General features: G+C 53.7%; 1 protein-coding gene and 1 long non-coding RNA gene across 2 annotated transcripts in view; one reads left to right on the plus strand and one right to left on the minus strand.

Annotated features, from left to right (window-relative positions):
* Nucleotides 1–27,727, plus strand: part of LOC307220574 — a 214,764-nt gene that overhangs the window by 135,805 nt on the left and 51,232 nt on the right. The gene's annotated exons all lie outside the window — the stretch shown is intronic.
* Nucleotides 879–26,955, minus strand: LOC307220446 (casein kinase II subunit alpha-like). The gene is made up of 14 exons (XM_079984428.1): nucleotides 26,794–26,955; nucleotides 21,685–21,937; nucleotides 12,861–12,996; nucleotides 12,652–12,763; nucleotides 11,469–11,570; nucleotides 9,654–9,704; nucleotides 7,314–7,373; nucleotides 6,821–6,904; nucleotides 5,889–5,999; nucleotides 5,292–5,393; nucleotides 4,278–4,378; nucleotides 3,839–3,987; nucleotides 2,633–2,722; nucleotides 879–1,425 (listed from the first exon to the last, which is right to left on the minus strand). The coding sequence occupies exons 3-14, from the start codon at nucleotides 12,959–12,961 to the stop codon at nucleotides 1,310–1,312; spliced, it is 1,179 nt and encodes a 392-aa protein (XP_079840554.1). The 5' UTR covers nucleotides 12,962–12,996; nucleotides 21,685–21,937; nucleotides 26,794–26,955; the 3' UTR covers nucleotides 879–1,309.

Genomic DNA, 27,727 nt, shown 5'->3' on the forward strand with positions numbered 1-27,727 from the left:
AAAAGTTAAATAAACATTGTGGAAGGAGGAGTGTATAGGTATATAGAAGTGTAAAAGTAAAGGTAAAGGGGGGGACCCCTGACCGTTAGGTCTAGTCATGGCAGACTCTGGGGTTGTGACGCTCATCTCGCTTTACTGGCCGAGGGAGCCGGCGTACAGCTTCCGAGTCATGTGGCCAGCAGGACTAAGTCGCCTCTGGCGAACCAGAGCAGCGCACAGAAACGCTGTTTACCTTCCCGCCAGAGCGGTACCTATTTATCTACTTGCACTTTGTGCTTTCGAACTGCTAGATTGGCAGGAGCTGGGACCGAAAGACGGGAGCTCACCCCGTCACGGGGATTCGATCAGCAAGTCCTAGGCTCTGTGTTTTAACCCACAGCGACACCCGCATCCCCTATATAGAAGTGTACATATGGTTAATTTGAATATGTTATTATTGAATATGTATATTTTTGAATATTGTATGCCCAATGTATCAGCCACCTGGAGGGTTTCACTGTTTGTGCTTTGGTGGTTGGTAAAAATAAAATATATTAAAAATAAAATAAAATAAGGGAGTCAGAATTTGAGAGTTGGAAGGGACGCCTGAGGGCCATCTAGTCAAACTCCCTTTCAATGAAGTTAACACAGCTAGCAAATCCCTGACAGGCGGCCGTCCAACCCCTGCTTAAAGGCCTCCAAGGAAGGAGAGTCTGTTCCACCGTCCAACAGCTCTTACTGCCAGCAAGTTCTTCCTAATACTTGGTGGGACTCGCCTTCCGGGTAATTGGAGTCTGATCCCTGGAGCAGAAAAGAAAAAAGCTTGTTCCATGACGACCTCCTTTTACACACACACACACACACACAACCAGGAACGAGTGTTTGGCCACACTGCCCTGTTAGGGACATAGAAAATAAATTTTATTCTCCGCTTAGGTGCCCACACGGCGGCTGCATCCCTAACCACAACCCACATGGGAAGAGCGCAGCCGGCATCCCTCGAGACAGACCTCCTCCGCCCGTTGCCAGAGTCCGTGCTCGTTGCCGCAGAGGGGGAGGAGGAGGCGCGATGGCGGCGGCGGCGGCAGCGGCCCAGGCTTGGCTCTTTGACATACTCAACAAAAACAAACGGGGGGAAATAATAATAATATCATATTCCAGAGACAGGACCCCCCCCCTCCCCGCACCTGCCCACCCCCACGCTGTCCCCCTCCTGCCTGCTGCAGGTGGGGGCCAATGGAGCCTTGCAGAGGCAGGCAGGCAGGCGGGCGGGCAGGGGGCAAGGCCGCGGGCTTGGCGGTGCTGGGAGCCAGAGGTGGCGCCGTCGAGGTCAAGGCTGCGCTCCAGCAGTGGCGGGCACCGGCGAGCCCAGAGTGTTTGGAGAGGAGATGACGGGGGAGGCTGCCAGGCTGCCGATGGGCTGAGAGGCGGACATGGAGGCGATCCCTGCAAGAGAGAGAGAGGAAGAGGGCAGAGCGTCAGGGCCCCGGCGGAAGGGGGTGGGGGAGCAGGGGAGCAGAGGCCCCTCAGCCCTCCCTCGGGTCCCACGTGCCCCACGCCAGAGCAGTGTTACTGTCCTGAATGCAGTCAACACAGTTTACTTCTTTTAGATAACATGCTGCTCTGTTTGAATACATCATCATCATCATCATCATCATCATAATTTATCATTTATACCCCGCCCATCTGGCTGAGTTTCCCCAGCCACTCTGGGCGGCTCCCAATCGAGTGTTAAAAACAATACAGCATTAAATATTAAAAACTTCCCTAAACAGGGTTGCCTTTAGATGTCTTTTAAAGATAGGATAGCTGCTTATTTCCTTCACATCTGAAGGGAGGGCATTCCACAGGGCGGGCGCCACTACCGAGAAGGCCCTCTGCCTGGTTCCCTGTAACCTCACTTCTCACAATGAGGGAACTGCCAGAAGGCCATCAGCACTGGATACTTAGATTAGCTGCTGAAGATTCTGCATTTCTCTGTATTACTTCCTTGTTTTCACTATTATTTTTGTCACTGCCCAGACAGCCATTTACTTCATTTTCATTTACTTCAAGGTTTTAACCTTGGCTGTCTTTTTTTTTTTCAGGTGTGGAAAAAACAGTTCTACTTTGCTCCCTTCTGCTGCAGCAACACTGAAAGCTGAAGGAAATGAATTATTTAAAAGTGGACAATTTGGAGAAGCAATTGAAAATGTAATTAGTTTTGGAATCCAAAGTCCAGAAGATCTAGGTATTTTAATAATAATAATAATAATAATAATAATAATATAATAATAATAATAATAATAATAATAATAATAATAATAATAATAATAATTATTTTATTTATATCCCGCCCTCCCCAGCTGAAGCCAGGCTCAGGGCGGCTAACAACACTAAAATAGTGCAACATTCTAAAAACATTATAAAAATTAATTAAAATCAAATTGATGGCAACCATAAACTAAAGTTCTGTAAAGATTGCCAAAGGAGGGAGTCAGGCTGCGCCCTGACCAACAGCCTGGTGGAACAGCAGCATGTTACCTAAAAGAAGGAAACTGCATTCAAGACGGTAACAGTGCACTAGAACTTCATCCATATTCTCTGAAACCTCTTCTGCGTGAGCCACGCCACAGCAGGGCAGACACGGGCACCCCTGGCTCCGGAAACCTACCTGCCAGCATGCTGGAGGAGCTGACGGGCGTGTTAGCTGCCGAGAGCACTGTGGAGGAGCCCATCCTGGCCGGATCTTTCACTATTGGATCTGGACAGGAGAGAACAGAAATGAGATGGGGGTGGAGTTGGAAGGGAACCCCCAGGGGAATCTAGTGTCAGGGGCTGGGTGGGTGCAGAGAAATGGTGGGGGCACCAGGTGGGGAGCCCCCAAAGGAACCAAGAAAGGGAGAAGGGTCAGAGCCTGGGGATTGGCGGTGGGATGACTCTTGAGTGGTCAAAGGGGGAGAGGACCGCAGGGAGATGGCGCCGGAAGCTGGAGCAGCAACAGGGTTTAGTGAGCAGGAAGAGGCTGTGGCAGAGAGCAGTCCAGACTCAGAGAAAGGAGGCAGAGGGGAGACCGGCTGCTGAAGAATCCAGGGAGTCTCTCCCTCCTGCTCCCTTCCAACTCCCTTCCCCCTTGGTCTCCCAGAACACACAGAAATGAAAAGAGCGGAGGAGATGTTGGCTGCATGCAGACACAGTCTTCGATTGCTTGGGGGAAACCCTGGAGAGGAGGGGACTGTGGAAAGGTGTGTGGGGGGGGGGTGTGACATTCAGTCCTCGCAATTGCCTCATCGGGGAAAGACCTACTGGGAAGACTTGCCGTGATCACGAGGCCTGTGCTGGTCCCCAGCGCTTGCCAACTCAAAGAGCACCCCAATAGCTTCTGGAGCAGGAGGGAGAGCTTTGGGGTCCCCAGAGGGCAAGGGGCCCTGGGGGAAGGGGGAGGCACTGGCAGGGCCCACAGAGCTTGGGCAGAGCCCGAGGCGAGACCAGGAGTGCACATTGGGTGCTTGAAGACACCACCACAGGGTCGTGGGCAAAGGCCTGGGAGAAATAGCCTGGCACTCCTCATGACAGAGTCATGCGCTGGGCCAGTCTTGCGCTGGGTCAGGGACCCTCAGGCAGGTAAGCAAAAGGACAACGGGCAGGGTGGAGCAACTGGCCAGCTAGAACCTGGTGTCCGAGTGCGCCATTGTAGGGGGAGGCAGGGGGGGTCCTCAACTGGAGGGCTGCGGCCTGATCCAAGGTGGGGGGCAGCAGTCGTGTTCCCCCAGATGGATGGGCACCCAGGTGGCAGGTGGCCCTGGCTCTGAGAAGGCTGGCAGCCAGGGCCCAATAAGGAGGGGGGCAGGAGGGGAAAGTGGCGGGGGGGGGCACGTACAGAAGTAAGGGTGCTCCATGGCCTCGCGGGCCGTGAGCCGGGTCTGGTGGTCGTAGCGCAGCAGCTTGTCCAGGAAGTCGAGGGCCTCGGTGCTCACCAAGTGCTGGTTCTCGCTGTGCACGAAACGCTCCCATCGCTTGCGAGAGTGTCTGGGCGGGAGAGAGGCAGGCGGGGGGAGTCAGAGGTCTGGTGCACAAAGGCCCCGAAGCCACGCACTGCAAGGCCAGGGCCCCGGGACCTTAACCCACACACCCCACGCACAAGGGAAAGGGGTTTGGGGGGCAGCGCAAGGTCCTTTGTGTCTGATTGGAAGCCCCTCTCGCCAAGAGAGAGTGACTCTGGTCTGGCAAGGAACGGAATAACAGAAGGGTCCCCCAAAGGTCATCCAGGCCAACCCCCTGCAATGTCCTGGCAAGGCCTCCGGGTGCCCTGCGCTCACCTGCCAAGGATGTCGTTGAAGCGGGGGTCCAGTTCAATGTTGTACTTGTCAATGTAGTCATAGAGGTCCTCTGTGCCCAAGACCTTTGCGATCCGCACCAACTGGGAAGGGAGGGGGAGGAGACGGTGAGAAAGCACAGAATGGGGGGGGGGAGCAGAGAGGAGACAGGATCCCACCCACACACCGAGCGAGGGGAGCGGACAGGGCCCAGCCCGGCTAGAACTGAAGCAGGTGCAGAATTAGAAAATTCTTGGAAGTAAGAAATAGGCTTAGGGGCAGAATATGGGCTAGTAAATATTAAGGATTAGAAGAGGGCCTTCTGACGGTTCCCTCATTGCGAGAAGCAAAGCTACAGGGAAGCAGGCAGAGGGCCTTCTCGGTAGTGGCGCCCGCCCTGTGGAACGCCCTCCCACCAGATGTCAAAGCGATAAACAACTACCTGACATTCAGAAGACATCTGAAGGCAGCCCTGTTCAGGGAAGTTTTTAATGTGTGATATTTTATTGTATTTTTGTTTTCCATGGAAGCCGCCCAGAGTGGCTGGGGAGGCCCAGCCAGATGGGCGGGGTATAAATAATAAATTATTATTATTATATTAACAAAGGAGAAGAGCTTAGTAAATTTTAGGAGTCAATATTATTAGAAATATGAATTTGGAGAACTGTCATACAGGTGATTGAACGAAATTCAGTTAGAGGGGATGTGAGGAAGTCAGTTATTAATGTTATGAGAATTAGGTATCTGAAGAAATAATTCTTTTTTGTGTTTAGTTTACTGTATTGTAAAGTGTTTTTCTTTGTTGTGTGTTTTGTAATGTATTTTTTTGTCATAAATGTGGAAAATCAATTTTAAAAATTGGGGGGGGGGGGGAACAGAACTGAAGCAGGTGTAGCCTCAACTGAGCAGGTCTCCCACCGCAGTCCTGCTGACATCCCTCCCCCCCCCCCGACAAACAGCCCGTTTCCTCCTCCCCCTTGGGCAAAAGCGAGAACCAAAAACGAGAGTTTGGCTCACCTGGTCGTAGTTGTCGTGTCCGTGGAAGAAGGGCTCCTTGCGGAATATCATACTGGCCAGCATGCAGCCCAAGCTCCACATGTCCAGGCTGTAGTCATACATCTGCAGAAGGAAGGAGAGCCGGGGGGGGAGCAGTGAAGCAACCGGGGGGGGGGGCGCAGGCAGAGAGCCGCCAAGAGAGAGGACCTCTTCCCCCTCCCCTGCCCCAGAACCAAGCTTTCAGAAGGCTACAAACACCTTCGCCCCCTGCCCAGCCTTGCCCACCCCTCTGTTTCCGTCAGCTCAGACCATCTCCAGCTGAACCCACTGCCGTGGGCAGGCCCCCCAGGGACACCGACCCCCTGCCCCCTTCCTCTGGAGAAGCAGGTGGCACGGATGGTCCAGCCCATGCCTGTCCCAAGCAGCATCTCCAGCAAAAACACCCTTGTTTTGAGGTGCCTGGGCAGCAGAGCGCCCTCTTCGCACGCAGGCGCCCCTAGGCTCTCTCCCGAGGATGGAGAAAGGGCCCTGGGGTGCCCTCCTGCTCTCCCTCCACCTGGAAGGGATGGGCTGGGCGCCACGCAGCACTGCGGAGCAAGGCCCTGGCATCCAACCTACCTGGTAGTCCACCAGGAGCTCTGGACCCTTGAAGTACCGGGAGGCCACTCGCACGTTGTACTCTTGCCCCGGGTGGTAGAACTCGGCCAGGCCCCAGTCGATCAGGCGCAGCTGCAGTCAGGGAAGGGAAAGGCGAGGGGGCCCTGAGCGCCAGAGGAAGCTGGGACGGAGGGGGGAGAGGACCCCCACCCTGGTCCCAGCAGCCAGGAGCAGACAGCCTGCCCAAGGGAGCCTGCTTTCAAGGAAACGGATCTGAAGAGTGTGCTGTTGATTACTATGTGCAATTCAACAGACAGGTTTTTTCACATTGTTTGAATTCGACAGATCGTTTGTTTTTTGCTTGTTGTGGTGATGTGGGGGTTAAACCACAGAGCCTGGGACTTGCCGATCAGAAGGGCGGCGGTTCAAATCCCCGCAATGGGGTGAGCTCCCATTGCTCGGTCCCTGCGCCTGCCATCCTAGCAGTTTGAAAGCACATCAAAGTGCAAGTAGATCAATAGGTACCGCTCTGGCGGGAAGGTAAACGGCGTTTCCGTGCGCTGCTCTGGTTCGCCAGAAGCGGCTTAGTCCTGCTGGCCACATGACCCGGAAGCTGTATGCTGGCTCCCTCGGCCAGTAAAGCGAGATGTCGGCCACGACTGGACCTAATGGTCAGGGGTCCCTTTACCTTTACATCTTTTTAGCTCTGTGTGATTTATCTGTACTTTAATTTTTTGCAAGCCGACTTGAGGCCTGCTTCTGGCGGGTGGGGTGGAGATGGGGCATAAATACATAGGTAATCTTGGGCACAGTGCTCGATGTGTTTCCAGACTGTGGCAAACACTCCCTAGCCGGACACTGCTGGACCGGCCGACTGGCCTTGAGCCAGCTGGCTATGCCAGGTGAGGAAACCTCCATGGCTCCTCGCGACACTCACCCCACAAGGGCCTTACCTTCCGGTGTTCGTGGTCTATCATCACGTTGTGAGGCTTGACGTCCCGGTGCATGACGCCCATGCTGTGGCAGTAATCCAGCGCCTGAAGAAAAAGTGGGAAAGAGAGGTGGGCAGCGGCAAACAGGCCGCGTTTGGAAGAGCGTCCTTGCCTTGCCTCAAAAGAAGAGCCATGCAAGGAAGCAGCTCTGGGGTCAGGATCTGGCCCCTTTGCCAGCCTACTCCCCACGACCACACAAGTTCTCTCCCAGCCCTGGCTGGAGTCGACAGGGAGCGGATCTGGGGCTTTCTGCATGCCAGGGCAATGCTCCTCTACTGAGCCACTGGACGCCACCCATAGCGAGAAGCATGCACACAGCCTCTCTTGGGCTCCTGGGTCACAGGTCAGGAGCCCCTGCTCTGCCCCCCAACCCGGCATAGTCACTGTGTGGGGCTAACCAAAGCACAGATCAGCTCATCTCCCCCACCCAATTTCCCTGCTCTCAGTTGCTTACCTTCAAGATTTCATACATGTAGAATCGGATGTCAAAGTCCGAGAGCGTCTGATACAATTGCTTGGAAGAAAAGAGATATTGCAGAAGTTCCATTAGCAAGACAAACCCAGGAGCTCTGGGCTTGATCTGTTTCCAGCAGCAAGGCTCTGCCCTGGCATCTGCAATGAGCTGCCAGCACAGCACCTCTCGACTTATGCTCAGAGCACCTCTCCGCGCATTGCTGAGGGATCACAACAACCCACCAGGTCTGGAAGGATGCTGAAGGGCATCAAGGTTAGAGGGCTTAAAAGGGAGACTTTGAAGCCCACCCTGCTCACAGCAAAGCTGAAGGATGACTTTCACGCACGTCCCCTCCAAACGGGATCACAGAATTGTGGAGTTGGAAGGGCCCCTAGGAGTCATCTAGTCCACCCCCTGCGATGCAGGAACAGCAGCTAAAGAATCCCTAATCCAGAAGGCCACCCAACTTCTCCAACCAAGGAGAACTCCGCCACCTTCCGAGGGAGTCCGTTCCACAGCCGAATGGCTCTTACTGTCAGAAAGTTCTTCCTAACGTTTAGTCATAATAATAATAATAATAATAATAATAATAATAATTTATTATTTATACCCCGCCCATCTGCCTGGGCTTCCCCAGCCACTCTGGGCGGCTTCCAACACAATATTAAAATACAGTAATGCATCAAACATTCCCTAAACAGGGCTGCCTTCAGATGTCATCTAAAAGTCTGGTAGTTGTTGTTCTCTTTGACATCTGATAGGAGGGAGTTCCACAGGGCAGGTGCCACCACCGAGAAGGCCCTCTGCCTGGTTCCCTGTAGCTTTGCTTCTCACAGTGAGGGAACTGCCAGAAGGCCCTCGGTTCTGGACTTCAGTGTCCGGGCAGAACGATGGGGGTGGAGACACTCCTTCAGGTATACTGGACCAAGGTCGGTCAGCACCAACACTTTGAATTGTGCTCGGAATCACCTTCCTTGCAATTTGTATCCATCGGTTTGGGTTCTGCACTCTGGAGCAGAAAACAAGCCTGCTCCATCTTCCACGTGGCAGCCCTTCGGATGTAATCTCTTCAAGAATGTTCTCTTTTTGCAACGCACTGCAGAACCATCAGGGAGGAGGCAGCCTTAAGTCTCCCTCTGGCTATGTCTCCCCACCTGAAACCCCAACACTTCCAGGGCCTGAGCCCAGGGCAAGGGATGGGTCTGTAGGAGAAGGGAGTAGCATCAAATCCATCTGGGAGCCGCTGTCTCGCCTCATCTCCTGCAGGCTGCCTGTGCCGCCCCCTTCCCCTAATGGCACATCCCCATCTCCTGCACTGAAACCATCTCCTCAAATGGGAGAGGAACCAGCCACTGCCCAGCCAAGAGGCGGCTCTGCCATCCCTCAGCCTCCCTGGCATGTCCGGGAGAAGAAGAAGAAGCAGCGTTTGGATTTGATATCCCGCTTTATCACTACCCGAAGTAATCTCAAAGCGGCTCACAATCTCCTTTGCCTTCCTCCCCCACAACAAACACCCTGTGAGGTGAGTGGGGCTGAGAGACTTCAGAGAAGTGTGACTGGCCAAGGTCACCCAGCAGCTGCATGTGGAGGAGCGGGGAAGCGAACCCGGTTCCCCAGATTACGAGACTACCGCTCTTAACCACTACACCACACTGGGAAGTAGGCTTCCTAGGACTAAGAGACCAAAGGAATAGCGGACAGAAAAACCCATTTGACTGCTCTCAGATGGGTTTTATGGTGGTGGCCTAGGAAAGAAAGCATCGCACACATGGCCCAAACAAGGACAGGGCTCTTTAATCTGGAAATTAAATTAGCCAAAGGAAATGGGGCAGGGAGGAACTGAGCTAACAGCTGGGCCTGCGTAACTGCCTTTGGATGACATCTGCTCTCCACACCTTTCAGGTGGTATTTGTCTCTCTCTCTCTCTCTCTCTCTCTCTCTGTGTGTGTGTGTGTGTGTGTGTGTGTGTGTCATGGGCAACAGATAGAAGGAGGGGCAATTTCTCTCTCTCTCTCTCTCTCTCTCTCTGTGTGTGTGTGTGTGTGTGTGTGTGTGTGTCATGGGCAACAGATAGAAGGAGGGGCAACAGTGAGGAGCTGGAGGGGGGAGACCTGAATGAAGCTGACACCACATCCCTCCCCCAAGTCAGGCCATCACTGACTCCAAGTCAAAGATGGGTTTTCCAGCAGCCCTGGAACAGAAAGGTGACATTGCGCTGCGTCTCCAGGACTTTAGACCCATAGTTAAGCTCCACCCCACCCCACCTAATACACATGCACACACATCAGAAAGTGAGGAGACACCCAGAGGCATCGCAGCACCCAACCGGCCTCCACTCACCTTAAAATCTGTATTGTTGACATGCTCAAAGACCAGGGCGGGTGTCCGGGACTGCAGAGCCAGCGCAGAGCGTTCCAGGGCAGGAGAGAGAGAAAACAGAGAATGACCAGAAGGGTTTAGTCTCAAAGCCATGAGAAGGGGCAGAGAGGAGCACAGTCTTCCTTCTCCCCTAGCCCCCCAAAAGCTACTGTGGCCACGCTGCATCTATGGGGCAGGTGAGCCAGGATGGGGGTGGGCTGAAGGGAGACAGCAGCCCCCTGAGAAGCCCCCTAGCTCAGTTCTGGGGGATCACCAATGGCTAGGATTCTTGAAAAAGAAGCTGGGCGGGGAAGACTTGGTTTCTGATGCAGAGAGGTGCCTGTTCCCCTCTGAAGCAGGACCGCAGGCTCAAGGTGGGCAACGGATGTAGCCGAGTGGCAGAACACCTGCTCTGCGTGCGGAAGGGCCCAGGTTGCACCCCAACGGCATTTCCAGGTAGGGCTGGCAGAGATGCCTTGCCTGGAAACCGGGAGAGCTGGTCAGGGTAAATACTGAGTTATGTTCCTAAGGGGTCCTGAAGCACACAATTAACCTGCCCTAGTGGGCTCTAAGGCCTGGGCTCCAGCAACCAAGAAAGAATGGCTGGATTTCATTTCATTTCACTTTGTATACTGCCTTTCTATATTACAGTGGTACCTCGGGTTAAGTACTTAATTCGTTCCACAGGTCTGTACTTAACCTGATACTGTTCTTAATCTGAAGCACCACTTTAGCTAATGGGGCCTCCATTGCAGGCTGAAGAAACAACAAAGTAGACGGCAAAGATCACACACCTAATAACCATCTGAGCTGATACAAGAAAGGCAGAATGGAAGCATAACTTTAAAATAAACAACTTATATCTGGATCCCAGGGAGAGGCCCTGCAAAAACTGCCCTGAGACACTCTGCTAGCCTGGAGCTTGGAACGAAGTAGGCTATGGGCTGTGGATAAAAATAAACACCCCACATAGCCTGATTTATAATAATAATTTATTATTTATACCCCGCCCATCTGGCTGGGTTTCTCCAGCCACTCTGGGCGGCTTCCAACGGAATATTAAAATACAATAACCTATTAAACATTAAAAGCTTCCCTAAAGAGGGCTGCCTTCAGAAGTCTTCTAAAAGTCTGGTAGGTGTTTTTCTCTTTTACATCTGGTGGGAGGGCGTTCTACAGGGCGGGTGCCACTACCGAGAAGGCCCTCTGCCTGGTTCCCTGTAACCTCACTTCTCACAATGAGGGAACCGCCAGAAGGCCCTCAGCGCTGGACCTCAGTGTCCGGGCTGAACGATGGGGGTGGAGATGCTCCTTCAGGTATACTGGATTGAGGCCATTTAGGGCTTTAAAGGTCAGCACCAACATTTTGAATTGTGCTCGGAAACGTACTGGATCAGGGAGCCAAGAGCTCACCTAGACCTGCCCTCTGGCCAAAAGGCAGCCCCCCCTCCAGGCAGAGCCTAAGCTAGGGTGGCCCACCAGGAGAGGGCAGCCTGGGGGCCCCAGAAGGGCGCAGGCTCAGCAGGCAGCTCCAGGTTCCAGGAGGAAGGAACATGGCGGAGAGGGGGAATGCTCTTCCCAGCCACAAAATGACAACTCCCGGTGTTGTTTTTTTGCCCAGCAGGCCGCGTCTCTGGGATCCAGGTGGAGAAGCCAGGGAGGTTTCCATGCCCCACTTACAAGAACTTCCTGCCTCTTTTGAAAATCAGCTTGAAAGGGGACCAGCTGCCTTGCGCTTCATCGAGCGCCGTGCGCATGAATGCTGCCACACACACACACACACACACCAGCCCTTACCACAGGGTCCTTGACTATGTCTAGAAGGCTGATAATGTTGGGGCCTCCTCGGAGATTTTCGAGGATCTTGATCTCACGCTTGATTTTCTTCTTTTTTACTGGCTGAAAAAGAGAGTGCGACACAGTCGTTGTCGCAACGGTCCGGAATCAAGGCAACCGGGAGCACAGAGCATTTGCACACTCAAACGCACACTGAGCTCAGGTTTTGTTTTACGGTTCTTGGCTGAGGATCGCAGCACCTGCAATTCCACGGCAAAGGTGAGAGGATGGAGGAGGCGGGGGTCCAAAGGCCCCCCGAGGACACGAACTCCACCTGGGACTTCCTCAGGTTTCCTATCCTTTAGGAGACGAGGCTGTTCAATGCAATTTCAAGCTTTGCTTTTGCAATTAAGATGCATAAACACAAAATCCTCCGCTTTCTTTTGAATCTGTTAGTAATTTATATTTAATTCTGGGTGTTTTCCCCCCCTGCCAGATAAATTTAGACAATGCTTTCTGCCATTCTTTAAAATATTCAATATTATCAATAACTGGTAAAGCTTGGAATTAAAACAACATCTTTAGCAATACATTCATCTTACCCACCGATATTCGGCCCATTAATGACAATTTTAGACTTGACCAGATCTCAAGATCTCTCTTAATTTCATTCCATAATTTCTCATAATTATCTTTATATAAATTCACATTTTTCACCGATAAATTCACACCCAAATATCTCACTTTCTTCACAAAAACAAGGCCTGTCTTTTCTTGAAGGATTTTTCTCTCCTCATTATCTGAATTTTTTTGCAACACTTTGGTTTTGCTCTTATTTAACTTGAATCCTGCTACTTGCCCAAACTCCTGAATCAGCTCCAGTGCTTTTCCTGCACTGCAGTCTGGATCTTGTAAAGTGAACACCAAATCATCAGCAAAGCGGAAACATCACCTTTCAAGAGGTTGTAGCACTTCACGTCTGCCACCTCAGCAGCCTCTACAACACCCCTGTGAGGTAGGCAGCTGTTGTTCCCATGCAGGGGTTTGCCCGCAACTGCCTAGCAAGTGCCTGCCAGGGATGAGATTTGAACTGGAAACCTCCCAGCCCAACCCCTGGCCAAAGAGACACCACCACACACCCACCCCCCTGCCAGGAGAAAGGGGTCACAGGCAAGAAATTCAGGACCTCTTGCTCCCCACCCACCTTGAGGATTTTCACCACGACTTTCTCGTTGTTGGTGATGTTGATGGCTTCGAAGACCTCGCTGTATTTGCCACGGCCAAGCTTCCGAACAAGCTGGTAGTCATCTTGATTGCTGTTAGAGAAGAATAAGGTGTTTTTTTGAAACAGGTTGGCATGCTCAGGTGGGCTGCCTGTGGGCTAATCCAGCAGGGCTCTGCGGTTCCCCTTACCCCCATTCCACGACGTGCGACTCGTAGTCCCAATATTCACGGGGCCTCTGTGTGTTGACGTCCGCATAGACCCTCGCTCGGCTTGGCACCGGGCCCGACATGCTCTCCCAGCCTGGAGGTCAGCGCCTCAATTGCTCTGGGGAAAAGGGGGAGGAGAGGATAAGCACAGGGGAATTAGAGAAAGGAACCGAAGGTCATTATTAGGCACTAAGATAAAAGAGAAGAGGGAGGGGAAAGGGGTATAGCAGTTAGAGTGTCAGACTTGGACCTGGGAGACAGGGGTTCGAATCTCCCCACTCGCTCAGCCATGAAGCTCGCTGTCTCTTGGCCCAGCCTGCCTCGCAGGGTTGCTGTGGAGCTTAAGTGAGCGAGAGGGAGAACCATGTTTGCCACCTCAAGATCCTTGGAGGGAAAAGGCGGGGTGTAAATGCAGTAAGTAAATGAAAAATGAAAGCTCTTCTCCCCAGCTCTTTTGCTCAGAATAACAAAGGAAACCCAGAAGCCGCCGAAATAGCTCTGAAGGGTCTCCTCTAAGTTGGGGCACTTGTGAAGCTTTGGTCAAGGGTTGGTGGCAAGAGAGAGCCCAGGAGAAGAGGAGGCAGCAAGAAGCACCAGCAATGGGAACCTGGAAGGCCCACGTGCCCATGCTCACACGCAAGGGGCACACGCCTCGCTCCGTCTGCCAGCCTCGCCCTTTGGCTGCCCAAGCCCTCAGGATGAGACCTGAAACAGCAAGAGCAAGAGGCCTGCACACCTCATGTTCTCAAGGAGCCAGCATGGTGGATGGATGCGGAGATTGCATCCATAGTATCACGGCACAGGGGGTGAAGTTCTGGGGATGGCGTGCATATGCAAAAAAGCTCTCTGCCTTCTGCACATTCAATTCGTGCAATTTCAACCGGCTGGCCTTCAACCACATAGCTGAAATCCTTCACACCCAACACATGTAATCTGTGATCGTAAACTGATCTGGGAGCAGGGGTGGGGTGCCTGATAGCGCCTCAGCTCATTGCCTGCTGGCAGGGAACTGCCATCAGCTCAGACGCGAGAGGTGGAAGGGCATTGTGTTATAGGGAACCTCCGAAAGTCTTGCGAAGCAGTTCCTCCTCTGGCAAGGAGGAAAGCCCCACCTCCAGTGGGGAGGAGGTGGTGGGACCAGGGGATGCTAGGGAGAGCCTCAACACCGACCCTGAGCAAGCCGGAGGGGAGGGAAGTACCCCTTTGCCAGCCCCCACTCTGCTCAGGAGGTTTCAGCGCAGGGAGGGGAGGAGAAGGTTGGGGGTCAAGCAACTGTTATGCTGGGGAAGGTACAAGGACCGGCCACTCCCAGATTCTGCTAGCGACTGCGCCAGACATGAACTTGCAATGCTCTTCACTGTAAATGGTTTTGCACTAAGAATAAAGCCTGGAAAAGACAGGTCGGAGTCTTGCCTGTTTGCTCTCGAGCAACTACACCAGCATCTGACACCTGCCTTGATCAATCTGAACAGCCGTGGCTCTCCAGGTTTCAAGCAGGAGCGTTTTCCCAACCCTGCATGGAGATGCTTGGACCAATCCTGCGGCCTTCTGCAGGGAAAGCAGGAAACCACAGGTGGGGATGGGGGGAGAGCAGCAGGAGCAGACCGCTCTTTCAGAGCAGGGCTGGTGGAGACCTTGCCACTTTCAACCGAGCTGAGGCTCCCTAGACAGAATCAGGCCCAGCCTGGAAGGAGGAGCCAGCCTGTTTCCTGTGGTGCTGAGGAGCTGGCCTTGGGCTCCAAGCAGGCTCTTAGAGATTCTGCCTCTGTTCAGACCCCAGGCTGCCATCGCCGGACAAAGCCCCTCAGGAACAGCCAGCAGGACTCTTGTCAGGGCAAGGAGCCTGCCCTGCTGCCGCTGACTGCCTTCCAGGGAGGCCGGTCGATGCAGGAAGCGCTCGGGCTTTGCAGAGCCAACAGCCCTCCTGGCACCATAAACCACCCCTCCTCCTCCTGGCACCAGATCCACACGCTCTCTGCCCCGGCGGCCAATTAAGCCAGCAAGAGGAACCTGCTCTCTCTGCACTTTCCCCAGTGCCAAGAAGCAATGAAGAGCAGGCCCCAAAGAGCCCTAAATATCTGCTACTCCACGAAGCCCTTTCAGAGGACACTGTCTGACCCCACACCTGGGACCAAGCTGCCTCCTGCCGCTGCTGGGGCTCAGGCCCAGGAAGTGAGGGTGCCATCCTGGTTTCAATGCCTATCCTGGGTGCAGGCCAGCTTCCCCTTGGCATGCCGAGCCAGAGGACCAGCCTTCCTGGCCAGGACGTCCATCAGCTCTAAAGCCCAGTGATCCCCACGCGGACTTCCCAAGCCTCTCCTGGCTGTTTCAGAGTCCGGCGGGAAACTCCAGAGTCTACGGAACTCGCTGCCTCAGGAGGCAGGAGTAGGCCCATCCTGGATGGCTTTAAAAGAGGATTAGGCAGGTTCATGCAGGACAAGAGGGCTACTGAGGGCCAACAGCCCTGATGGCTGTGCTCTGCTCCAACAGTCAGAGGCAGCCATGCTTCTGAATCGCAGTTGATGGAAACCGGGCATCCGGTTGGCCACTATGAGAGCAGGAGGCTAGACTAGATGGACCACTGGCCTGATCCAACAGGCTCTTCTTAGGTTCTTATGGCAGGTCAGCCCGGCTCCATGAGCAGGAAAGTGAATCTGCCTAGAACCCCACAATGGAGGCCAATGCAGAAATCAGCAGAAAATACATCAGCGGTTCCTGCATTGCAGGGCATTGGGCTAGATGGCCCTTTGGGTCCGTTCCCAACTGATGACTCAGTTTTGATGCCTCCCAACCTGAGGGCCCTGCAGGAGCTCCAACCAACATCCCAGGGGGAGCAGAGAGGAAAGCAAAGCACCTCAAGGGAGTTTTGTCCTAGCACAGAGGAGACCCCTCAGACCATGCCTGCCATCTTCCAGCTTCCCCAACAGCCAGCTGCAAAAACGGCTTCCTTTGAGTCAGGTGAGGGCTTGCACATAGTGAGATGATAGCAAAGCGCATGCGCACACCCACACCCACACCCACCTTTGCCAGACTCTTCACCCTCGCAACTTAGCCAGACTCTGCTGGTTGAATACTATCAGAGCGCCTGGAAATATCAGACTCAGGCTGCAGGTGGTCCCCACCTGTAGGCAGGGAGCTTAAGAGCATCCCCTGGCAGACTGTGCAACAAAAGGCTCACCCGGTCCACCCTCCTCTTTCCCACAGGCACCAACAAGAGACCTCCAGGAAGTTCACAAGCAGGACTAGAAGGTGTGCTTGTCCCCAGCACTGGGAATTTCAGCCTCCAATTCACCACCCTGATTAACGCCATCTGTGCAGACACTAAGAGCTGAGCGAGAGGGACCAAGCTCTGCCCATGGAAAACAGCTTCCTGTGGTATTTTATGTACGACTCTCTCCTGACAAAGACACCAGAAAGCTTCCTCTGACAGCAGAAGCAGCAGCAGCGCCAGACTAGGATGCTCTTTCTGCTTTAAAGGGGGGATCCAAGCGAAGGAAGGCCCCCGAGCCACACCTGTGGCGAGCGAGGCTCCTCCAAGTAATCCCAGCAAAACTCTGCTCTCCTGTGCACCCCTGCTCCCAGGCAAATGGGCACCTTGCTAGCAGGCGGAAGAGCAGTTTCTAAGCAGCGGCCAAGCTTGGGACGACGGCCTGGGGGCCCAACACTGCCCCCTTCCCTGGGGTCTCCTTTTCCTTGCAGCCCCGCTTGCCTCCGCAGCCACCTCAGCAAATCAGCTGCAAAGCTGTCCATGGGCACCAGTTTCAGCAGCTTCCCAGGAATGAGGCTCTCTCGAATGAGTCTTAGCCACCTGGGACTCTGATTTGCATCCCTCAGAAATCCTGCTGGGGGAAACCAGCAAGCGGGGGTGGGGTGGGAGGCAGCTGGATCCCTGGACTCTGCCTGCCTGGGCAGGGGCAGCGCCATCCCTCCTGGAGGCTGCAATGTGCAGCTTCAAAGGCGAGGCTCTGAGCGAGCGAAGGAGGGAAGGCTGGCTCAAAGGAAGGAAGCTGAGCGGTGTCTCTGGAGAGCCTCCCCCTCTTCCGGGAGGAGGAGGAGAGAGGGCAGGCTGGCACACAGAGAACAGGAGAAGCAAGCGGCAAAGGACTGCTCAGCAGGAAGAGGAGGAGGAGGAGGCAGGCGCTGCCAGCGAAAGGGCTTGGCCAGGCGTCCCACTAAGGTCAGACCCTCCAAGTGGCCCTATCTTCCAGGGAGGCCCCGGATTTAGAGAAGCCACCCTGATTATTTGATCCCAGATTGTCTCAGTTTTCCTTAAAGGTAAAGAGACCCCTGACCATTAGGTCCAGTTGTGGCCGACTCTGGGGTTGTGGCGCTCATCTTGCTTTACTGGGCGAGGGAGCCAGGCGTACGGCTTCCGGGTCATGTAACCCACAGCGCCACGAGGGAGCCGGCGTTTGTCCGCAGACAGCTTCCAGGTCATGTGGCCAGCATGACTAAGCCGCTTCTGGCGAACCAGAGCAGCGCACGGAAACACCGTTTACCTTCCCGCCGGAGCGTTACCTATTTATCTACTTGCACTTTGACGTGCTTTCAAACTGCTAGGTTGGCAGGAGCCGGGACCGAGCAACGGGAGTTCACCCCGTTACGGGGATTCGAACCGCTGACTTTCTGATTGGCAAGTCCTAGGCTCTGTGGTTTAACCCACAGCGCCACGAGGGGGCCGGCGTTTGTCCGCAGACAGCTTCCAGGTCATGTGGCCAGCATGACTAAGCTGCTTCTGGCAAACCAGAGCAGCGCACGGAAACGCCGTTTGCCTTCCTGCCTATGTCAAAAGCCTTGCTGAAATCAAGATACACTATGTCCACAGCATTTCCCTGATCCACCAAGCTTGTAATTCTATCAAAAAAAGAAATCAGATTGGTCTGGCATGACTTACTTTTGAGAAGCCCATGCTGGGTCTTAGTAATCACAGCATCCTTTTCTAAATGCTCACAGACCGACTGTTGAATTCTCTGTTCTACGACCTTCCCTGGTATTGATGTCAAGCTCACCGGTCGGTAGTTACCTGGATCTCCCCCTCCCCCTTTTTTTGAAGATGGGGACATTTGCCCGCCTCCAGTCTGTAGGGACCTCACCTGTTCTGCAAGAATTCTCAGAGATAATAGACAAAGGCTCGGAGATTACATCCGCAAGCTCCTTTAGTACCCTGGGATGCAGCTCATCAGGCCCTGGAGATCTGAATTCCTTTAAAGGAGCTAGTTGTTCCCTTGCCCCCACTTTTCCTATCTTGGGCCCCAGCTCCCTCCTTACATCATTTATCACCAGGTTGGGCACTGCTTTCCTTTTGGGTGAAGACAGAGGCAAAGTAGGTGTTGAGTGGTTCCGCCTTTTCTCCGACACCCAATAGCTTTTCTCCGTCTTCCCCGCACAGAGGGCCTTCCACTGCATGTTCAGATCTCTCCCCACCTTTAAAACAACAACTTTACAGCTTAAAATAAAAAAATTCCTTCCAGTAGCACCTTAAGAGACCAACTAAGTTTGTTATGGTATGAGCTTCCGTGTGCATGCACACTTCTTCAGATTCGTGCATGCACACGAAAGCTCATACCAATAATAAACTCAGTTGGTCTCCAAGGTGCTACTGGAAGGAATTTTTTTATTTTGTTTTGACTACAGCAGACCAACACGGCTACCTACCTGTAACTTTACAGCTGTTTTCATCCTCTGTATTTTAACATCTTTGTTTTTTTAATATTGTTTCCATTCTAATGTATTAAAGTTTAATTATTTTTAAAATGATGATCTTTCATCTGTTTTTAGCTTTTTGTATTTCATCCGTCTTGTTTTAATTTGTGTAAGCAGCCACGAGCCCCAATTCAGGAAAAGGATGTAAATATTAGAAACAGAGAATTGGAAGGGACCCTGAAGGATAGTCAGTTGTCTCAGTTATGACAAGCATTCTTCCCTTTAACATGCTACCTTCTCAGAATCACTTCCCGAAAACAATGAAGGAATCCACTTACTCCTAAGCCACAGGCTGCTTTGGGCACTAGGCCAGCGGATTACGAACGCAGCCATAGGAATGCACTTCTCCACGGCCTCCGTCCCGTCCGGCTCCAGCCCATTCCAGACACAACAAGGAACCCGGAAAGCAGTGCAAGGAAACTGAGCCGGGCCACTAATATCCCCGGCTGACCTCTGCTGACTGGCAAATGAGCACAACACTGATCTAGCAGAGATTGCCAGCGCCGAGGCTGCCTTTCACTTGGAAGGAGCGGCCACGCTGGGTAACCCACAGGTCAAAGATATCCTCTGGAGCCGCAACGGAGGCCTGAGAAAAACACTGCCCGCTCTGCTGGGAGCCCAAGTCAGAGCGGCTTCGGTGCTTGGCTCCAGGAAATGGCACTGCCCTCCTGCCTCCCACAAGCATGCGAGTTGCAAGGGGCCCAAAGGCTCATCTAGGGCAGCCCCCTGCAATGACCAGGAATATGGAACCCCGGAAGCTGCTCAACACAGAGTCAGACTGTTACTCCACACTGAGCGACAGCAGCAACCCGAGGTTTCAGCCAGCGGTCCTTTCCAGCCCTGCCTGGAGGTGCAGCAGACTCGAGGCTGCTTTTTTCTGTGTTCAAAGCACCCCTGTGGGATGTGCCCCGGAGCCGCTGCCCTTTCTCCAACAGGCACTGCCCAGCAAATGGCCCCAGGATGCAGCAGAGGGTGCAAATCAGCTGCCAAAGCTTACAAGTGGCCACATGGATCTGTGGAACTTGTACCATTGCAAGTACCCTATGGAGTTTGCTCCACGTCTGTGAGGAGCCGGTCTTTCAGTGTGGCAGCCCCTGTGAAATGGAAATCTGCTTAGTAACATTAAGCAGACAGCCTTGTTGTGCTCAAAGGGTTGGTGCTGATCTTAAAAGCCCTAAACAGCCTCGGCCCAGTATACCTGAAGGAACGTCTCCACCCCCATCATTCTGCCCGGACACTGAGGTCCAGCTCCGAGGGCCTTCTGGCAGTTCACTCACTGCGAGAAGCCAAGTTACAGGGAACCAGGCAGAGGGCCTTCTCGGTAGTGGCGCCCACCCCGTGGAACGCCCTCCCATCAGGTGTCAAGGAAATAAACAACTATTTGACTTTTAGAAGACATCTGAAGGCAGTTGTGTTTAGGGAAATTTCAATTTTTTGATATTTTATTGCTTTTTTATCATTATTAATATTCTGTTGAGAGCCACCCAGAGTGGCTGGTGAAACCCAGCCAGATGGGCAGGGTATAAATAATAAGTTGTTGTTGTTGTCTGACACCTGGTCAAAACTTTTCTGTTTTGACAAACCTACCTAGAAACGTATGCAAGTTTTACTTGGGCTAATAATAATGATGGTGATGATGATGACGATGACGATGTTGCTGACTACATTTGTATATTGACAATTCCTTTATATAACTGCCTAGGGACTCTTTGACTAAGGGGCTGACAAATTCTTCTAACTAAATAAAAAAATAGAGCACTGATTAGATTTTTCTCATGCTCAGCTGCACACCTGACCCTACAGTTGCTGAATACTCTTTGTCACATAGGACAGCCGAGGCTCCAGAGCAGAATTTGGCTCACCAAGAATCTCAGCATGTTTGCAATCCTCATTATTGCAGGAGAAAACACAAGTGCTTGCACATTCAGACAGCATCCACTGAAATCTTGAGCAAAAGAGAGCTTTCCCCACCCACCCCTCCCTGACCACAGTAATCCCTCCCAAAATATTTCAAAGTCTCTATATAGGCAGAACCCAGCAGAAAAGGTCACACAGGCACAACACCCGAATTTGCATAACCTGCCTTAGCTGACCAGGACTTCTGTACGACGGGGTGGTTTTAAACATGTAACTCGAGGCCTGTGTTTACAGTGCTTTGGTGCGTTAAGAAACAGAGTGGAGCCTGAGGTAAGCCTCACACCAAGGTTGTGTGCATTTAAGTCAACACAACACCTATTTCTGGAAGTGGAGTTCAGCTGGAACTCTGAGAAAGGTCTCCTGTCTGAGGCTCCTGCGCGTGATAAATCACTGCATTTCCTCCACTTCTCCATGCGCAGGCCAAGTGTGGCGAGCAACTTCAGCGCCAGGCCCTGCCTGCGCATAGCAAAAGAGATGCAGTTTGCCACCTTGGTTCCCCATGTATGCTGTGCAGCCTCTCTGAACTAGGAGCCAGTGTAGCAATCAGAGAGTCAGACCAGGACCTGGTAGGCCCGGGTTCGTGGCCCCACTCAAACACGAAGCTCACTGGGCTAGTCACTCTCTCCGCCTGGCCAGTGTGGTGTAGTGGTTAAGAGCGGTAGTCTCGTAATCTGGGGAACCGGGTTCGCGTCTCCGCTCCTCCACATGCAGCTGCTGGGTGACCTTGGGCCAGTCACACTTCTCTGAAGTCTCTCGGCCCCACTCACCTCACAGAGTGTTTGTTGTGGGGGAGGAAGGGAAAGGAGAATGTTAGCCGCTTTGAGACTCCTTAAAGGGAGTGAAAGGCGGGATATCAAATCCAAACTCTTCTTCTTCTAGCCTACCTCACAGGGTGGTTGTGAGGATAAAATGGGCTGGGGAGGGACCTATGAGCTCCTTGGACTAAAAGGTGGGGTATAGATGCTAGAAATGAATGAATCCAGGACCCGAGAATCAGCATGCAATCCTTGACAACAGGCAGACACAGGGTGCAAACAGGGAACAGGGACAGCAGCAGACCGAGCTCTCCGTTTGCACCAGCACCCAAGCTTGCCTCCGCACCAGCTCACGCTTTCCCTCTCACCCCGAGAAACGAGAGGGTGAGCCCCAGGTCACCGGCAGTGAGTTCGCCAAAGCCTCCTCCTACCTTGAGCCTCGGTTAATCTGCAGCTCCACCGCAGCCTCCGGGAGCCGTCCTGCGAGACGCAGAGAAAGGCACGTGCAGCATTCCAGGCAGGCGGGAGTTTTGGGGGGAGGAAGGGGGTGGGCTGCCGGGCAGAGCTCAGGAGGGGCGGTCAGACGCTTCCACGTGGTCAGCAGGTCTCCATCGGGCCCAGGAGGACAAAACGCAAAGGAGATTCCCGAAAACCCAGGCGCCTCTTCACAGCATCGCCCTGTGCCTGGAAGAACAGCAAAGGCTTAGGCAGCTCATCTCCATCTCCACCGCAACACACACACTTCACCAACAACACAACCTCAGCCGTTGTGAACGGTGTGCTAAACTGAAAGAGTATGGACCAGTCTTCCTCAGCCTGGGGCCCTCCAGGTGTTTTGGGCTGCCATTCCCCATAATCCCCTGCCAGCATGGCCGCAGGATGCTAGGGCTGATGGGAGTCATAGTTCAAAGCATCTGGAGGATGCCAAGTTGCGAGGAGGCTGGTAGAGGCAAAATCCCAGCAGATAGGCCAGCAACCATCAACCCTGTCCTACTCAGAAGGGTCCTCACTTAGTCAAGTTCATTCATTTCAGTGGGTCTACTCTGAGTAACAGTGAGCTGCCATATTACCTGCAGTTTAAATGGAGGAGGGAAAGGGTTATATTAGAGATAGAAACTAAAAGAACCATTTCCTAAAGAAAAAACCATGTAGGGTTCATAAAGGGTTTTGATCATAGACTCCTAGAACTGTAGAGCCATAGAACCTTACAGTTGAAAGGGACCCAATGGTAATCTAGTCCAACCTCTTGCAATGTAGGAATCCCTGGGTGGGCTGAAATCAGCGATCTTCTCGTTAACAACAAGCAGCCCTGACCCACTGCGCCAGAAAGAGCATTGATTGGAAATACTCCCGTCTGCTCCAGTGCCAAGGAATCAAATTCCACTTGGAGAACAGCACCTTCTACTGAGCAGTAATGGGCGAGATATACTTTTCTAAATAAGCAAAATAAATATTGATGGGGTGAGCAGAAAGCAGAGACACACACAGCAACCGGCCTGGGCTGCCTGTCAGCTGCTGGGGGCGATTTCTGCAAAGACTGCCTGGGCCTGATTTGATCCAGCCGTCTTTACAGGATCAAGAGAGAGTGTGCAAAGATGGCTTGTCACAGGTCAGTTATGCCTTGGTTCAGGCCTAGCCAGCATGGGGGTGACCTCCAGACTCCCACCAGCCTCAGGAAATAGGGCCAGTGGACAGGGATGGTGGGAACCATATTTGAGACCCCTGCCTTAATTGTCCAGCCATCCAGACCAGGCTTGCCTGCTCTAGAAGTTTAGCACATTCTTACAGATCTTGCACGTGTATATATATATAAGGCAGCAGGCTCCCAAGCACAATGCAAACCAACACAGCAATGGGAAGGGCCGCAAAACATCTCTTTTGGATGCAAAAGGTCGCAGGTTCAATATCTGCAAATAGGGCCAGTAACTCGAAATCCTGAAAATCCATTACTACCAGTCAGTGCAGAAAATGCTGAGTGAGATGGACCAATGGTCTGAGTCATAGAGTCGGAAGGGACCCTGAGGGTCATCTAGCCCAACCCCTGCAAAGCAGGAATCTCAACCAAAGCATCAATGACAGAGGGCCATCCAACTTCCAAGGAAGGAGAGGCCACAACCTCCCACGGAAGACCGTTCCAGCATAAAGCAATTTCCTGTGGGGTGGGGAGGGATGGAAGAAAAGAGCAAGCTCCAACACTGAGAGCCCAAAATGCTGCAGCGCCATCACTCGACTCCCCGCCTGCCTGAACCCCAGTACTGGCCAGGCTTGCTCACAGAGGCAAGAGGCCCATGCACAAAGATCTCCCGCTTGGTCTACTGCAATGCGCTCTACGTGGGGCTACCTTTGAAGGCGACCTGGAAACTACAACTAATCCAGAATGCGGCAGCTAGACTGGTGACCGGGAGCGGCCACCGAGACCATATAACACCGGTCCTGAAAGACCTACATTGGCTCCCAGTACGTTTCTGAGCACAATTCAAAGTGTTGGTGCTGACCTTTAAAGACCTAAACGGCCTCAGCCCAGTATATCTGAAGGAGAGTCTCCACCCCCATCGTTCTGCCCGGACACTGAGGTCCAGATCCGAGGGCCTTCTGGCGGTTCCCTCCCTGCAAGAAGCCAAGTAACAGGGAACCAGGCAGAGGGCCTTCTCGGTAGTGGCACCTGCTGTGTGGAATGCCTTCCCACCAGATGTCAAAGAGAACAACAACTACCAGACTTTTATAAGACATCTGAAGGCAGCCCTGTTTAGGGAAGCTTTTAATGTTTAATACTGCATTGTTTTTAACACTCGATTGGGAGCTGCCCAGAGTGGCTGGGGAAACTCAGCCAGATGTGTGGGGTACAAATAATAAATTATTATCATCATCATCATCATCATCTTGCAAAGGGCTGAGTGCAGAAGGACATCAAAAGATGGGCTGGAGCTCAGCGACTGAGCACAAGACGCAGCATTGCCTTTGAAAGAATCTCTGGAGACAGGGCTGGAAAATGCCACTGTCTGAGAGAACCCAAGGCTCTGCAGCCGGCAGGAGTGGACAGCACTGAGCTAGTCCAGTTCTGCATAAGGCAGAACATGAGCAGATGCAGCACCTGATCCCAGGTGGTCTAACGAGAACGGTTTCCCAAAACTCATGGGTCCTTCCCAATTAATTTCAGCTAAAGATTAGGAGAAACTTCCTTATGGCCAGAGCTGCTTGACAGCAGAGGAAACTGTCTCCAGAGGTGACAGGCTCTCCTTCGCTGGGGATATTTCAGCAGAGGCCAGGCGTTCATCCACAGGGATGCTATAGAGCTGAATCAGAGACTTGTCATCAGAAGGAACCTCAAGCAGTCATGTAGTCCAGCCCTCTGCAATGTGGCAAAGTCTGGCTCCTGATACTGCCAGGGGACCAAAGCCGCACCCCAAAGGCTGCTCCCACTGTCCCCAGGAATAATGTCAAGTCAAGGGGGAGGCCAGTCTGGCCCCATGCATTGGTCAGAGGAGGAGGAGGAGGAGGAGCAGCAGTTGCAGGGGGCTTGTTCCTTCATCCCCTGGTGGAAAGAACCCTTGGCTCCAACTGCCACTTCTCTGCCCCAGGACAGAAGAAGCAAAGGGAGAGGCCCCTCTGCCCACTCACCCACCACCACCCTGTACCGGGAAAGCCGCCATGGGCTGCTGTTTAAGCAAGACCACCAACAGGGGAAGTTTGGCCTGGCCAGAACTGGGCATGAACGCCCACTTCCGACTCACCACTTTGGCCTGCCAGAATTAAAGGGATCCCAAGACCCTGCAAATTGCAAGAGTCACAACTTGGAAGAAGGGGCCTCGCCTCCATCTTTCCCCTCTGCTTCCCTTCCCTTGCGTGAGCTGCTTTGGGAGGCCAGAGTTGTCCGAGAACAACTCCAGGAAATGAAAGCCGGATCTTGCACTGGGCAGGAGGCGGCCGGAGGAGAGGACCTTCCCAAGGTCCTTTCCAACCCAGCGACTCCCATTAAGTGCTCAAAGAAGCACTCAAACACAGACACAAAGGGGACAGGCCTTTCCGGATCACCTGGTTGGGCTGTTGAAAGAGCACCGTTCTGGCACTGGGCTGTTTGTGCTGAGGACTTTTTATCCGCAAAGGCAGACCTGCTTAAATCAATGTGTTCCTCCCATGTCACCCAGGCGGCTTATCATGGGGCATGATCTTGCGCTTAGTGGGCAACAGCCTCTTGCCTGATCCTAAACCAATTAGAGCTGCATTTTCTGAATTCCAGCTGTATTTGGACTACAACTCCCATCATCCCTAGCTAGCAGGACCAGAGGTCAGGAATGATGGGAACTGTAGTCCAAAAAACACATGAAGACCCAAGTTTGGGACACTGGATTAGAGGAACGCAGGAAGAAGCTGTCAAACCATTGCTCCATTTAGCTCAGTATTGTCCACACTGACAGGCAGAACCTCCCCAGGGTTTCAGGAAGGGAGTTTGGCCCAGTTCTCGCAGGAGACGCCCCTGGGGTTTCAACCCAGGACCTTCTGCATGCAAGGCAGGTGTTCTGCAACTGAGCTGCGGCCCTAAAATAAAAATGCATCTATGCAAATGGAAGAGGTGAGAGAGTTAAGCAAAGAATTGATTCCAGTCGCAGAGTGGGTCTTGTGCGTCTCAGAACTTGTCATTCTTTGATGGGGGGTTATATGCCCTCAGGATGAGGGTCCAGCGCTGGGGATGGGGCAGCTTCGGAGACAACAGGGAAGGTTGGGGTGGGGAATTTGTGGGCGCCAAAGCCCCCCAGCACCATGCCCATCTATCTCAGCAGGCTGCAAACCCCCCAGAGGGAATCTGAGGTGCAGGCACCCTCCCCATACACCCCCTACCAGACAGGCCCCCTGTTCCGGGGGCCAGTCACAGCTGCTCAGTGTCTGGGGCCCCATTTCACTGGGGGAGGGGGGGAAAGGAAAGAGAGATGACAGGAAGGGCCTCCCCATTCAGAAGGGACCCTTTGCCACCCAAACCTATCCTGACCCCACCCCCAAGCCCACAGATTGTATCCCCTCCCCATAACTGCCCCACACACTTGACAGGCGGGCAGAGGAGCCAGCTCACTCCTGGGGGAAGAGGGCCCATCGCCTGCCCGCCCCCCCCCAAAAAAAAGTATTTTATGGGCATTGCCATTCAAACAGTGTGTGTGTGTGTGTGTGTGTGTGCGCCAGGTCATGTGATCGATTATGTGGGGCAGAGCTTACCTGGAACACCCCCCCATTCAAGTTCGCACCTCTGGAAGGGGGGGTCTCTCATTCTCTCTCACCCCCTCACTCCACGTCCAGGTAGGAAGGCCTCTGTCTCCCCCCCCCCCAATTTCCCTCATCCCCCCACAAGTCGCCCCCCCTGCCCTGCTCCAAGGGCCCCCCCCACCCATATCCTCCCCCAACACCCCCCCAGGTCCGCCACGGGCACACAGCCTGGCCCCCTCCCCACCCCCAAATGAAGGACCCCCCCCCCCAAGAAGAGGGTCCCCCCCCCCATTTTCCCTTCCCGGCGGCGAAGGGGCTTCTCTTCCTCCCCCCTCACGCTTCTTTACCTCGCCGGGCCGCTGAGGCGGCGGCGGCGGCGGCGGCGACCGGGTCGAGCAGGTCTCTCCCGGGTCCGCTCCTGGTGGGAGGAGGGGGGCAGGGAGGGGGCTGGCCTCTCCCGGGTCCGCTGGGGGGGTGACAATATGGCGGCGGCGGCCTCGGGAGGAGGAGGAGGAGGGAGGGAGGGGCGAGAGAGGTTTTTTTCCCCGCCGGGCCGACAGGGGGCGCTCGGCCAGGACTCGCCACTTCCGGCGCAGGGCCATAGAGAGCGCGGGGAGGGAAGGGCCGATCGGGGAGAAGCCCCTCTGGCACGAGGGCCGCACCATAGAGGCGGACATTCGACCGCTGCGCTGACGCGCCTGCCGCTGCCAGCCTCCACGCGCACAGTGCGCACGTGTGAACGGAGGGCGCTTTCACGTGTACGGTCCAGGAAGAGGGGGAGGGGGGCCCTGCTTCAAGGCACCCAGGCGTGTCCCGCTCGCCTGAATCCCTGGGAGGGTGTCGGAAGAAAGCATGTGTATGTCCGAACGTGGAGGTGAAGGAAGCACACGTGTGTGTGTGTGTGTGTGTGTGTGTGTATGTGTGTGTGTGTGTGTCCCGGCCTCCCCTTTGGTTCGAGGAGCAGCGTGGTTAACCGACGGAACTCCCTCCCCCCAGAAGTGGCTTGAAAAGCCTTTTTGGTAGGCATTTGTTGTTTAGTCGTGTCTGACTCTTCGTGACCCCCTGGACCAGAGCACGCCAGGCCCTCCTGTCTTCCACTGCCTCCCGCAGTTTGGTCAAACTCATGCTGGTCGCTTCGAGAACACTGTCCCACCATCTCGTCCTCTGTCGTCCACTTCTCCTTGTGCTCTCCATCTTTCCCAACATCAGGGTCTTTTCCAGGGAGTCTTCTCTTCTCCTGAGGTGGCCAAAGTCTTGGAGCCTCAGCTTCAGGATCTGTCC

This window comes from Podarcis cretensis (genome assembly GCF_951804945.1).
Source record: "Podarcis cretensis genome assembly, chromosome: 7".
In the NCBI taxonomy this organism is placed as follows: domain Eukaryota; kingdom Metazoa; phylum Chordata; class Lepidosauria; order Squamata; family Lacertidae; genus Podarcis; species Podarcis cretensis.

Excerpts from the sequence above, each read along its gene's own strand:
- LOC307220446 (XM_079984428.1), bottom strand. The coding sequence starts at position 12,961 with ATGTCGGGCCCGGTGCCAAGCCGAGCGAGGGTCTATGCGGACGTCAAC. Across the intron at positions 7,374-9,653 it reads TCAACAATACAGATTTTAAG|CAATTGTATCAGACGCTCTC; the intron begins GTGAGTGGAGGC and ends TTTTCTTCCAAG. Across the intron at positions 5,394-5,888 it reads AGCTCCTGGTGGACTACCAG|ATGTATGACTACAGCCTGGA; the intron begins GTAGGTTGGATG and ends TTCCTTCTGCAG.